The following is a 14,760-nucleotide window of genomic DNA, read 5'->3' on the forward strand; positions in this document are numbered from 1 at the left end:
CAGCGCGACTGCCAATCCCTGCCCGCCCCCGCGGCCCGGCCGGCTTGGGGAGGGCCTGGGTGCTGCGGGGTCGTCCTAATGCGTGTCCACGTGAATTGTGGCCGGGGTCCTGCCCCGCCCCCCGGGGCGGCCGAGGCTCCGACCTGGTGCTTGTGGCTTTGAGGTTTCTCTTGGCTGAGGCGTGGCCCTGCTTCCTGTTCTGCAGGGCATCCTGTGTTATGTAAATCGCTTGGTTGGGCTCGCTTCTGAGAGACAGCTCATCTCTTGGGATCTTAGGAAGGAGGGTGAGGAAAGCCTCGGCCCACACTGTTTCCTAGAATAAAATTCTAGTTGAAACTTCTTCACCCTTGGAAGTGGGGGGGAAAAAAATTATTATTTCTAGTAAAAAGTGTAGCCATAGATAATCTTTTGGCTGTAGGTATCAGTGTTTTGAAAATGCGCAACAGCCTTTCATCCCACCTCGAGAACGAGATGAAGTAAGAAAGGATGAATAGGATGTCAGTGCTCGGTAACATTGGTTTCAGTATAACTGAAGTTGAACAGTGACAAACAAAACCAAAAGAGCAAGTGTGTAGCCACCTATGTGGAGGGGGAGGAAGGACAAGCTTTCTGTTGTTACCTGCACTAACCCATCAGTTAAGCCTGGTTAAAAACCGCTGCACAAGGTGGAGTGGATAGCACTTGGCTCACTGTGCTCTTCAGTACTGGTGAAACTAAATATGACTGACCTAATACCATGCTGTGTTCTTAAATGCATTCACCTCATTGGTATCAGTATCTGCTTTAAATGAAGATAATGAAGGAAAAACTGTTCAGACCTCAGAATAGAAGACATCCCAAACTGCTGTCTAACAACCTGAAGGGCAAAAGAAGTTTTTTTTTTTTTTGAAAACGGCTTCCAAGGAAATATGTTTGATCTAGGAAATCATGGTGACACTCTAAGCATCCTACGTAGCAAGGTTGTTCTTTTTTTTTTTTTTTTTAAGCAGTGCAATGCTGCTGTAGTTTTAATGGAAGACATTTCATTGCATAAGTTTCTACCTCCATTGACACCTTGTAATCTGGCTAAATGTTATTACAAGGGGGAGGGCAACATTGGCAGGGAAGAACAAAATCTACTGTAAGCCCAGTGGGAAAGGGCTACACAAATCTGTTATGTGATTTTTATCACAGGTTAAATAAAGGGGTTGTACTAAGGCAGCTCTGTAGTGAGATCGGGGACTTGCCATCATACTTGGTGGCAGACTTATGGAACCAATACCTGTGCATAGTTGAAGAGGCAATATTGGAGATACTAATTATGGATGCAAGATCTTGCTAGTAAAGACTTGTCACAAAGGTTTATATTTGCCTTTCCTTAAAGAGCACAAGAGATGTCCCTATCTTTTTGACCAACTTGAGCTGAAATTTGAATGCTGCATCCAACTTGTTATGAAGTATGTAGGATTCTTTTCGGTATGAACTTGCATGTCTCCGCCTCACCAATAGGTGGAGATGCTTTTGGAGTGGGAAATACTCTCATGTATCTAGAATTGAAAGGTGCTCTGTGAACGTAGGGGTGCACTAAATTTCTCAGTCTCCTGGCTCAACATAGCTACAAGTAAACAATGTTCTAAAATAACTTTCTGTTCTTCATGTAGGCTGATCAGCTGACTGAAGAACAGATTGCTGGTAAGTATCCTAATAAATCTAGTTTCTGTTGGCTCACCAGCCTCTTAACTATAAAGCTTATCTCCTAAAACACAGAATATCAGAAACGCAAACAATCTGGATTAAATCTCTTTAGTGCTCTGATAGAGGCAAGAATGAATTCATTTCATTTGAACAATTTCTGCCCTGGATGCTAACTTAAGGGCCACCAATAACTAGGGATCAAACCTAGGTCTTTTGGACACAGAGCAGAGCTGAAGGAGCATGCAAACATGATGATTCTAATTCTTGGGCCTGAAAGCAAAATTGATCTAGATTCTGCTCACTTGGTTTGGGAAAGGCATTGTCTAAACTTACAGATCAATTATTCATTTGTGGTGGATGTCAGGTTGTTGTTATTAACTAAATGGTAATGTTGATAAATAACAGAGGTCATGTTCCTGCATGAATAGCTGGAGTAGGGTATGTTCATGTAAAGCTTGGTCCCACAAATACACAAACTAGTATATATGGCATGAAGGCAACCTGAGAAGACTATTAACATTTAATTTTTATTCTGGCATAGCCTTTAGGATCAGTCTTTGTTGCTAGAAATGTCTTTGCCACTTACAGTGGCCATAATGTTAACTGATGGGGCTATTTTTGTCTTCAGAGTTCAAGGAAGCCTTCTCTTTATTTGACAAAGATGGTGATGGTACCATCACAACGAAAGAACTTGGTACTGTCATGCGGTCATTGGGCCAAAATCCAACAGAAGCTGAATTACAGGACATGATCAACGAGGTAGATGCTGATGGTAAGTGCTGGGAATATGTAATCTGCAGCGTCCCTTGCTGAGTGTGTACATCCTACTAACTTAGGTCTGAGCTAGTTTAATAAAAATCTCCTTAATTCTTTTTTGTCTAATCCGACTATTTGAAATAATAAAATATGGTCCAAAATGGTGTCTTCTGTTTGTGGTGGCTTTTCTTTTTTCACCTTTTAAGCATCTGACTTAAGGTTCTGGTACAACTATAGTTTCTGGCATTGTTAATGGCAGTCATTAGCTAGGTATAGGATAGTCAAAGCAAAGATTAAGACAATGCCAGAAGTGCTACTGCATCTCTTGGTGGGGGGTTTTTTGGTTTTAGCATCTGAATCACTTGGCCTGATTACCTCCTGACTTGCTGTGACCTGCAGTTCACATGGAGTCTCGAGCAGACTTCCATAACTGTCTGCTTGTTTATCTTCTATTAATGAAGCTAATGAGACCATATGTTCATAAGTACAACTGCATAGGTCTCAAAATAACAATTGTTTTCTTAAGCTCAGTTAAGAGTTAAGAATGAAATCTGGGGAGATGCTATGTTTTAAGAGTTGTTTTGTTTTTTTTTGCGGGGGGGTGGTTGAGTCTGTTAGTTTGCAGAAGTTGGAAGATCTCTGGTACAGGGATTGCATGTCAGACTTGTTTCGGGCTCACTAGTATGGAAAGAACCCAACTAGATGGGAAAGCTTGTTTATGTCAGGAAAGTTGTGACCTCAGTGTTACCAATTGCAACAGCAAGTTCTCCAGTATCACTTCTCAGAAGCATTAATGTAAAGTGTTTGAAAGGAAGAGGGATTGTTTCCTCTCTGTATGGAGATTTGAGGTAGTTGAAATGAATTAACGTTAAATAGCAGATTGGGATGTAGCTGTCCAGGAAATACTGCTCACTTCTCTGTTTTGAGGTGTTGCACTAATACTGTGCAATTACTAGTAGCTTATCGAACTTTTCCAGTAGGGTATTATGAAATCTTGACTGAAAATAGAAAGAGTCTGAAGCTCTTGGCTCGACATGTGCCCTATCTTTTATTAAATTTGGCTTGCAGCACTTTTGCTGGAAGACTGCTTAACTGCATATGTACTAGAACTTTTAAAAGTAGACTCAAATGTCTTCACTTTTCGAGTTGGGGAGATGACATGAGGATTAGCCTAGTATGTCATTTAAGATGCACACTTCAGTAGTGGGGTGGGGGGGAAGGGTTTAGGGGAGGGGAGAAAAAGTAACTTCAATTGTGCCTTAAACTTCAAAATCAGTATTGGTGTTCTAAAATACTGATGGTCAACTGGAGCAACAGTAACAGCTGCCTGCTAGCTTTTGTTGACCTTGTGCTTTTTCTCTTAAGACCAAGAGCAAATCTTGAACCAGTTGCCATATTTCTGACACGTAAGTGGTTAAGAGTAAATGAACAATATCAGGGCATAGTCCTGTAAACCAAAGTACAGTTTTTCTTTTTTGCATACTATTCATCTGTTAGTTGAATTGAGGACTGTGTATTTCAGAGACCCGGCATGTGCAGATTGGTAGCTTTTTGGCATAACTTAGCGAAAAGAGGCTGCAATTCTGTAGTGGCAAAGGACTACTACTTGAGCTACCTGGAACTGGACTTCTTGGCATTGCTGAATCAACTTGCAGCTTCTTTTCACTACAGCTGAAGTTGTAGATGCCTGCCTCCAAAATATATTTTAACTTCCTACCCTCAGCACATGAATTGTTAACTGGCTTCTAAACTGATTAACCTTATGTAATAAATCTTTGCTAAAGATTAAAAACCCTGACCTGAGTGATTTCAGCTCAGCCTTTGAAGATGGGAGGGCCTTTCTAAGTGAGTGTGAAATGTTCATACTGATTTGGGCTCGGCTTCAGGTAGCCATGTTGGATGAAGCTCTGGAGAAGCAGACTTTTAATGGCCTGCAGTAGTGGTCTGGAGGGAAAGCAACAGTCCGTGCATTGGCCTTGCTACTGCAGTGTTTTCAGTAATTACTCCAGCTTGGTTGGATCTAAAATGTTAATAATGATATTTCCCTAAATTGCCATGGGGAGCCTTCAGGGATCAAGTATAAAACCAGAAGACGGCCATCTAGAGCTCTGAGTCATGATTTGACTTGTTTCAGTTTTTTTAAAGCCCGTTCTGATATCAAGAGACTAAGATTCTAAAGGAAAGTGCCTCTTTTATTTAAGGCAATGGAACTATCGACTTTCCTGAATTTTTGACCATGATGGCCAGAAAAATGAAGGACACAGACAGCGAGGAAGAAATTCGTGAAGCATTCAGAGTCTTTGATAAGGTACTTCTAGAACCCAAAGCTGTGGACAGATTTCTGTCCGGTTTATTGCTGTGTATTATTTTTATTTATTTTTTCCTTGGAGTATTGCCTTTGCTTGCCCAGTACAATTCCTTTTACTGGAAGAATGAAGAAAATCTATTTTGAGTTTTATAGAACAGGTGGAACCTGTATGCACATAATTGGGAGGAATTCCTGCTTGGCCTTCTCTTTTAAATGTCTGTCAGTATTGGAGGTGCTTCCATTTTGTTCCCCTTTGGTCATGGGATCATTTTGAATGTAGGTGTAGTGGTTTTTGCACATCCGTATGAAGACTATGAAGTTGAGATCCTCTGCTCAATTTCTAATAGGCTTAAGGAGTGGCAATATAATTACCTCTGTCCAGGGGAGGTTTGGATTGACTGCTTGGAAGAAGCTTTCTCCACAAAGGTTCTGCCTTTCCTCAGAGGACAGGGGGCATCTGTCCCACCTCCCTCCTCCTCTCATAACACAGTAAGATAGCTGCCTGGACAGCTTGTGCATCTTCATATTCCTGCACTGAAGAGAACCATCATAAATGATTAGTTACTAAAATAGGTACTTAGCCATATCTAGAAAAGATAACTATTGACAATTTTCTGCCAGGACAAGTAAACTTACACTGGAGAATGCCAACTTAAACTTGTTCTGTACCATTCTAAAGTCTTACGTGCTGCTTAGTAGGTAAAGTTGGGATTCTGCCTATATGCTTGACTGACTCTGGAGTATTAATTTAGATGGACATGTAGGTAAATGATGGGCAGGTATGGAAGCGGTGCCCTCTAAATAAAAAAGGAAGCGTGTTTCCCAGGGGAGCATCTACACATGCACATCTACTGTGCAGTATGGACACACATCTACACATGCATGCCTGTACTGTGCAGTAAATATAGCGACCTGTGCTGACTTGAGCATAAACTTGATACCTGCATCATGCAGGTATCAAGTTTTGCATCCAGTTAGTTACTGTGCATTAATACACATGTAGATGCCTTGCTGTGCAATAACATTGCACATGGACTGTCTTGGGACTAACTTTAGTCCCAAGTTGGTCCACACAGTGTTAATGTGCTTTAATGCTGGCACATGGAGATGCTGGCATATCCCTATTTACAGTGCAGTAACTTCAAGCTGGGATATGTGTACATGTAGACATGGCCACTATCTCCCCTTGTGCCAGCAGGGAGAATTGAAATTTATTGTACCCTGAGCTGGCATAGAAATAGTTCTTAAATCTCTTCTCTAGGGTATTGGGCAAATGCTTCACAGCCCTTCTTAAAGAACTGTTTAATTGGAGATTTAGTAGTTTGCACACATAAGAGATGTCTTCCCATCAAGGTAGAAGAATCCAGGCACTCATTAAAGTCCATGACCACTTAATTGAGTAAGACCTACTTAATTTGTACAGACATGTCTTCTATTCTGATGCATGTCCTGTTAGTGTAATGTCCTAATCGGCATTTTCAGACCAGATATGACTGTAGCTGAATAAAGGAGACACTGCAGCAGATCTCCAGGTTGGGTTCTTGATGATCTGTCCTCCCAGGTAGCTTTGATCTCTTACCTCGGGACAATTACTGCATTCTCTTGATTTGGTATGCAATGTTCGGCCTCAGATTTTCACTTTGTTTTGTGCACCTTTCTACCTCACAGGATGGCAATGGTTATATCAGTGCAGCAGAGCTACGTCACGTTATGACAAACTTAGGAGAAAAGCTAACAGATGAAGAAGTAGATGAAATGATCAGAGAAGCAGATATTGATGGAGATGGACAAGTCAACTATGAAGGTAAAAGGCATTCTGTTAAACTTAAGGCCCCAAACTTTGGACCCAACTTAAATTGCATAGTTAAGGGTTTGCATTTAAAACAAATCATTGAACTCTCCTCCCCAGTGGTGAAAGAGGGGTGGTGGTGGTTGTTGTTATTGTTATGGCTTTATTTTTGCTATGGCTTGGTGGGTTGTTTTTTTTTTTATTATTCTTGATGCGGTGAATTTTTTGACAAGTAGTTAGACTTGAAGGTAAAATGAATTTGAAGCTAACAAATATGGCACTCATTTTCTTTTCAGAATTCGTACAGATGATGACTGCAAAATGAAGAGACCTCCTTTACACCTTTTTTCCTCTAGAAGAATCGAATTGAATCTTTTACTTACCTCTTGCAAAAAATGTTCATTTATTCATTCTGTTTCTGTATAGCAAAACTGAATGTCAAAATACCTTCTGTCCACAAACTGCATGTAATGGTTGGTGGTCCTGTCCCCAAAAGATAAAGTTAAACATCAGTTTTACAGTATAAATAATGTACTACCTTTTTAAATAAGGAAGCATTAAGTGAACTACTCAAAAGTTCCATTTGCTAATAACTATTACACTGTTTGGGCTGGCCAGTTTTTCATGCATGCAGCTTGACAATTGAGCACAGTCAGACATTTGTATTAAAAAAACAAAAAACCTTAAAATCCACTTTTTTCTTTTTGTTTGTTTTAACAGTGGATTCTAGTTCAATTTGTAGTATAAATTGTCATAGCTGGTTTACTCTAAAATTGGTTATACCTCAGGATGGTATGCAGCAACAGTTGAAGGGTTGAAGGGTGCAAAATTTAGAGAAAATGCCCTAAAGTTTGAATGGTTCTCCTGTTTGTAGCAGTGTGCTCCAAAAATGATCTTAACTATGGATGGCATGTCTGTATTTATAATATTGGTTTAAACATTGTCTGCATTGCACTATAGTGAAACGGGTGTCAGGCTGTTACCGTTCACAAAATTTTTAAAAGAAACCTTCACCAAGGGAGCATCTTTGGACTCTCTCATATTTTTAAAATCTTCTGTACCATGACTTGGAGCTGGCGGAGTAGCCTGTGGACTTCAGCACAACTATCAACATGGCTGTTCAAGATATTACAGTTTATGTCCATTCCAAGTTGTAAATGCTAGTCTTTTTTTCCAATAAAAGACCATTAACTTAAAGGTGGTGTTAAATGCTTTGTAAAGCTGAAATATATAACTTTCGATACGAAACCAAAAAAGCAGTAGGAGGGAAATGATTCTATGAATGACTTGCTGCTAAATTATAATGCACATGTATGCAATAACTTATCCCATATCTCTTCAAGATGGCAAGAAACTGACCTCTTGTAACCCAAGACCTATGCTATAAATAAATGAACTTGTGCTTGCCTTTCATATTATGACAATATTAATTTAGTTTGGTCTCAAAGTGGTGTAATGCTGATTTGTCAGCTACTAGTGGAGTGAGGTTCTGCATCTGCACTAAAATGGCATGCTCCTGGCAATGCTAACAATGGGAACCATGTACAGGTGTTCTAAGACCTACTGAAAGTCTGAGAATTAAACGGCTAAGACCAAGGTGCTGTATGGTATTCGAGGTAATACTAAAAACACATTCCTTTCTGTCCACTTGCAGACAAAAGATGGCAAAGGGACACTTGCTTTCTAGCAAGCAAAGTCAGATCTCTAATGAGGTGTTTTTGGTTCTTTTGTCACTGGGATTTCTGTGTTCTAAGATTGGCATGAGCAATAGAAGTTGTCAAACTTGATGTTACCCCTGCTGTGCATATAGCTATTACAGTCTCCCAAAGTAGCTACATTGTGTGTTCTGTTAGCCTGCTTTGTAGCTTGTCTATGTACCTAGTGTTTGGTGTGTGTATACTGGGTTTATTTTTTCTTCCTTCTGAACAGAAAGAAATGGTATTAAAAGCATTTTATCTGGATGGCTTCTGTGTTCAGAGGAAAGGCAAGGAAGATGATCTAGTCTGGATACCAACTTCCTACTACAATTGGTGTTTAAATGTTAATTGCTCTGCCTTCCTGGACTTTTTTTTTTAAACAAGTCCTATTCCTGGTGGAGATGGTCTAGAGAGCTGGTATGAATTCTTTGGCTATGGTGAGGTAATACAATTCTCCAGGAGAGATGCAGAAAAGGTGGAGGCACTGGTTACTATTCTAGATTAATTGTGGCTTCTTGGAACCCCTGAGGTCTGAGAGACTTTGTCTAGTAAATAAGTGGTAAAAGGCACATACCAACCTGTAGCCTAGGAGTGACTAGGGTAGCTTATGAAAGAACGAACCACTGCTCTTAACTCCTCTAAGGTGTCAATTTCTTAAATGCTTGCCAATGTAGAAACCTCATTCCTAAGTGAGGCTCTTGGCTTCATTAGAAGCATGCTAGCTATACTAACATGCTCTGTAACTGAATCTGCCTAGAGGTGTCTAATAATGTCTGGCTTCAGTGCTACCTCAGCTTAAAGTAAACATAAACCTGTGTAAAGAGAGTGGGCTGTAGTTCTGCCCCTCTGTAGTGAGTTCACAGAGAAATAGTCACTGATTTTGTACATTACAACAAAGATGTGTTTCTTTCCCGAATGTGAGGAACTAGTCTGGCCAAGCTTGCCAACAGATGAACCAGGAAGGTGAGCCAGGGGGTGGGGAGTCACTTGAGTCTAGTCCAAATCTATTGCAGGCAGCTATATCATTGTTTCATAAAGCTCCGGCATCTGCTTATCTGGGGTGGGGGGTAGAACAAGGCCAGAAGAAAAGCCATTTTGTTCAAAATCCCAAGATAGTTTAAGGGGGGGGCTTTCCCCCCTCCTTGTGAAGCTGACAAGAAAATTACATTTTGAATAATTTTTCTTTAGCATCACTTTATAGGCAAAAATAACTATTAATAAATTCTAGGCTTTTGTTTTTATAACAGTAGACTTTTTTTTACCCCATTCTGAGCTTAATAGTTGCAGCAAAACATTTTAAGATGATTTGAAGAAGAACAAAAAGTTTGTTAGCCACAAACTTATCTGACCTATAGTAAGAAAACAGGAGTTTGAGTTGGAACCAAGTAGACTTTCCTGGAGTGTTCAGATTAAGAGATGCTTCTAAAAAGCGCTCTAAGAATAGCATTTTCATACTTGCCTGATCTATATGCTGTTTGCTTAGATATTTGTGCTTAAATCTGAGGGAGGCTGAAGGAATACAATGTAGTAAAAACTAAATACAGCTAAGAGAGAATGAGCTGGATTATATTGTGGTTTAGAAAACAACTGGGTGAGTCTACATGAGACATTTACTGTGGAGTTGCTTAATTGGCTCCACAGTAAACAACTCTATCTATACATGCAGTGCTACCAGGTCACCAGGAAACTAACTCCACAGCAGGTTACTACTTAGTACTTGTATGTGTATCCTGCAGTGAAGTTTTTTTACTCTGCAGCAACACATGTAGACTGTGACAGGTGCCTGGGGCATGAGGATGCTTTATGGTGGGGGCTGTTTGGCTAGCCCCTCACTGGATCACGGTCATGTGCCAGCTAGCCCTTCTGCAGCACACTGAGTCAGGTTGGAGCAGCCCTGGGCTGGCAAGCTGACCCCTGGGGCACCCTGCCAGCCAGGGCTGTTCTGCCCCAGGTTAACTTTTTGAGGTCCCAGGTGCATGTTCAAACATGGCCCCCAGAACAATAAACTCTGGCAGGATAAGCGCCAGAGTTTATTGCTATGCACTAATAGCATGTGTAGAAGTGCCTGCTGTTGACTAACTACAGCCTTGATTCTGCAAGGAGTCCATGTGAGTTTATTCCAGTTAAGTCAATAGGTCTATGTATAGTCCCAAGGCTTGATTGACATGATGGTTCTGGCAAGTTTGTGTTCTGATTGTAAATTTCTATTGCTTGTCATGCAGAGGTCAAGGAAATAAACATAAGTAGACTTTGCCAGAATTACACTTATGAAAGCTATTACTATATTTCTGACACACAAGTTACCAGGAGACAAGGAACTCTTGGATGCCACTTTTGGATCTTTATTCTCAGAATTGTGTTGTAATTCTAAGCATTTTTATGGCATACTTATTTTTTTTCTGGGAATACAGAATATTAAAATACAGAGAATAGACTGATGTTTGTACCTTCTATGAGCTTAATCATCATAATATTATTTGTCTTGAAACATTCAAGGTAAGTCTGCTTTCTTAATAGATTACTAGAAGGACACTTACCAATAGCTCTCCTCTTAAATTTGCAATTATATTTTTGTTTGCAGATACTAAAACACGTCCTGCCTCTCTTGTCTAGATTTGAATTTTATTCATAACCAAATTAATTCTGAACTGAAGCAGTCTACTTTCTCACCAAATTACTTGAATTGCTTATTAAAAAGACATTAAAGATTGTTGTGGTCTCATGACATTGGATGATTGGATAAAAAAGAGATGTATTAACCTTAATGACTGCTGCTCCTGCACTTGTTCTAGTGGTGACTAACCAGGAATAGAATAGAAGAGATTGATTAGTCATACTCTCCCCCTTGATTGCTGTTGAGCCACTCTTAAGTTCTATGAGGGTAGCATTCTCTTTAGAGAGATCATTGAAGGACACTAAAATATCTTGACCACAATATGTCCCCTCCTTAATCCTAGCATCCTACAAAGGTGAAGTGGAAAAAAGCCAATTAATGCTTTAAAAAAAAAATGTTCAGAGAGGTGAAGCTCTTGTATCACCACTTGAAGAAATGAAGCATAGGGTAACAGACTGTTGGTAAACCTCTCCAGGTCCTCAGGGGTGCATAAAAGGAGATGGAAGTAAGCAGGGCCAGGAAAGGGCTTTTAAAGCATTTTTTCTAGCATCCCATGAAATGAACGTGGCCTGGTGCTACACTGGAACCATCTTTTAAGTTGTCTTTCCCAGGATGCTGTGTTCACAGAGAACAGGACAAAAAATAGGGAAATAAGGGAAATGTGGGTTAGTTATTAGGAAGAACTTTCTAATTATGAGGTTGATCGAGCATTGGAACAGAGTTCCCAGTGAGGTAGTAAAATCTTCATCACTGAAGGATTTTAAGTGCAGGCTAAACAAACACTTAGCTGGGATGATTTAGACAGGGATGATCCTGCCTTGACTAGGGAGGGGGTTGGAGTAGAAGACTTCCTCAGGTCTCTTCCTACCCTGTTTTTCTGTGGTCCTATGATCACAGTTGTGGACTGGGAAGAGCTGTTGACACCTAGAAAGTCAAGTGATATGAATAGGAAATCTATAGATCTTGCTCAAAAGACACTCACAATTCTCATTGCTTTGGTTGTCAGGCTTGGTAAGGCTGCTTAAAGAATTATTGCCTGCAAAGCTTTTTTTCCTGGCAATAAAATAAAACTTTATTTTTATCCAGTTTAGGATATCAAGATATTGGGTTGAACACATAGGAAATTGATTACATTAGGATATATTACTTAAATATGTGTTTATTTTGTATTTCTTTTAATATAAATAATAAGAAAAAGGGAAATTGGGAGATGCATCTATAAAAGCTCTGTGTGCCCCAACACCTGGTTGGTCTTACAGCTAAATAGAAGCATTTAAAAACAGTACAGGAATTAACACAGCCAAGCACCAAAAGAAGTCCTAAATCCCTGATGTTTCTATATTTAATTATTCTGTTGTGGAACATGCAGTAATAGTCCCTGCACCATAGTAATCTTGTCACTTTTCTATTGTGACTATGTATACTGATGGTAGGGGAGAAGAGATAAGAGGAGAGGTACATTGGAACACAGGACTTGTTTATCGTCTAATGAGAATTTTGTTATAAATAAAGCTAGAGCTTTTGAATGGGAAGTCTCTTGGGTAGCGAGTTTCTCTAGCAACAGTGCTGTCATTCAGTTTGTCAGCATTTTCATTAAAAAATCCTCTCACCATGCTTTATGTATATAAATATATATTGGTGAAAAGCTGTCAGCCTTCTGCAGGCTAGAGCTTGCCAAACAGGTGCACTGTTCAGTCTGAGCTTGCTTTATATCATTTTTGTCTTTGAGTCATTTTGGCATAAGGCAAATCACAATGCTGATTTCACATGAGTTTTTACTGGCCTGTTGCCAGATATTGTTAGTGCTGGCTGCTTGTACACATACAGCACTTGTGTGTGTGGGCATATAATGTAATAAAACGAATTTCCCTAAGCCTGCAGTTTGGAATAGAGAGGGGCACCTTTGGATAACTGTATTTGTTTATTTAGGTTTGAATACAGTAAAAATCCCTATGTCTAAACTCTGGGTGTCCTCATTATTAATTAAAATCATAATCTGCAGAATGATAACTAACCAGTAGCATACGAATAGTTTTCCTTGCCAAGTGAGATTTTATGTTTAACAGCAGAGTAATTAATATGTGAAAACTATTTATTATGCATAATATTTTCCAATAAATGAGTTTCTAGTGAAAAACGGTACCATTTCTTCACCAATTTAGCATATCTTTTTATATAATCTATATGCTGTATTACACACAAAATACTTTATTTCAGGAACATTAGTAAGATGGAAAAGACAAGAGTACAAAGTTAATACTGTAGTCCTCTACAATATGCATTCCCCCCCCCCCCCAAAAAAAAAAAAAAAAGAAATTAGCATCTGGGATGCATGTCTCAAATGAGAAAATGAGGGTGGCTGAGGGCTTGATCCTGTGGAGTCAGCTGAGCGCTCACTCAGGCAGGGTGGGCAGTTCAGTTCCAGCAAGACTGGGCCCTCAGCTGATGTGGCAGGTGCAGCTGCCTGCACTGAGCTGCCCAGCCCCTCTGTTCAAGTGGGGTGGGTCCTCAGCTGCATCTGTGTGTGTTGTTGGCTGCCTACTTCCTCCCTACTGCAGCTGCCTGTGTTTTCCCTGCAAAAATACTGTCCTTACTGGTATTTCAAGAGAAGATCTTACTTTATTCTGCGATATTCTACTTTATTCTGTGATATTAACATGATCACATCCTATTTTTCCACAGGACCTCTGCTTCAGTTAGTGCAGAGTGGAGGCAATGAGATGAAGAACTATTCAACTCTTTGCTTTAGCCTCATTGCTGACTTTGCTGCTCCTTACATTATTGTACTGCACATTATTATCATCTTGCTCTAATGATAGAATTATTAATTTCTTCTTGGGCTTTTCTATGGCTTGCATCACAAAAGTATCAGATTGCTTTATAAACATTAATTAATTTATTTTACAAAGCCACTGTAAAGCAAAGAGGTGTTATACCATCTACTTTATTTTAGGGGAATTGAGTTACCAAGAGATTAAGGTCAAATGTAAAAATGTTGAGTACCCAATTTGAAGCAAGAAGAACCTGATTTTTCAAAGTATGTGTATTCAGCATTACACAGCATTTTGTGTTCAGATCACAACTCTCATTGACTTCCAGTCCTGTTCTTTGTCTCAAGCCACTTCCTATCTCTAATACTTAGGCAGTTCATCCTAGTGCTAGTCTTTATGCCTAGTCTGATCCCTCTGGGCACCTTGTACCTGCAGTCTTGCCAAACCAATCCCAGTAGCCAATTCCAGTTTTCTACTACGTCTCCTCACTCCTGTGTCTCTCTCCCCAACCCTGGTCTCATGTCACATCGTGTTTTCATATTCTTCATCCCCACTGACCTCAATCCTAGTCTTCTTCCAATATTTTTCACCTGTCCCTGGCTCCTTTTCTCAGTTTTTTTGCCCTGTCAGTCCTAGTTCTGCCCTCACACACTGACTTTTCCAAGGCCCAGTTGTTACAAAGCCAATTCCTCTAGCCCAGGGATGCCCAACTTTTTCACCCTATGGCCCAGATAGGTGGTGCCAGGTCTATCTGCAGGACAGATCTGGCCAGTGGGCCTGATCTAACACACAGAATGGCTATGGTGGGGGCCTGATATGGCATGTGTCAATGACTCGGGTCTATTCTCACTGTGCTGGGGGAGTCAGCCTATCTGACCTGGCTGCGTAGGGGTTGCTCTGATCCAGTCATGCGGCAGTGACTCAAACCAGGCCAGGCCGGGCCTCAACCCAGCCACATGGGGCTTCACAATTTGGCATCAGGCGAAAGGTGGCAGTGTTAATTTCCTGATCTGTGGGGAACTCCATGGGCTCATGGGCCAGGGGTTGAGCACCCCTGCTCTAGCCTTAACCCTTCTTTCATCTCACCTAAGGGTCTAGCTCTTACCTCAAATTATGTAACTCCCTCCTTTATGTTATCTGGACCCAGAAGG

The 14,760-nt window shown here is 40.4% G+C and overlaps 1 protein-coding gene across 2 annotated transcripts in view; it reads left to right on the forward strand.

The window, feature by feature from the left end:
* Positions 1-7,208, forward strand: part of CALM1 (calmodulin 1) — a 7,678-nt gene extending 470 nt beyond the window's left edge. Inside the window, exons 2-6 of one of the 2 annotated variants that reach the window (XM_019552404.1) lie at positions 1,641-1,671; positions 2,303-2,446; positions 4,632-4,738; positions 6,407-6,542; positions 6,824-7,208. In XM_019552404.1, coding sequence (XP_019407949.1) covers positions 1,641-1,671; positions 2,303-2,446; positions 4,632-4,738; positions 6,407-6,542; positions 6,824-6,852 — 447 coding nt within the window. In that variant the 3' untranslated portion in view covers positions 6,853-7,208. Of the gene's footprint in view, positions 1-1,640; positions 1,672-2,302; positions 2,447-4,631; positions 4,739-5,092; positions 5,252-6,406; positions 6,543-6,823 lie in introns of those variants that run through there. The other variant, XM_019552405.1, reaches the window with a different exon arrangement.
* The last annotated feature ends 7,552 nt before the right edge of the window (positions 7,209-14,760 follow it).

Source organism: Crocodylus porosus, unplaced genomic scaffold (genome assembly GCF_001723895.1).
Source record: "Crocodylus porosus isolate Cpor-Errol unplaced genomic scaffold, CroPor_comp1, whole genome shotgun sequence".
Lineage (NCBI taxonomy): Eukaryota > Metazoa > Chordata > Crocodylia > Crocodylidae > Crocodylus > Crocodylus porosus.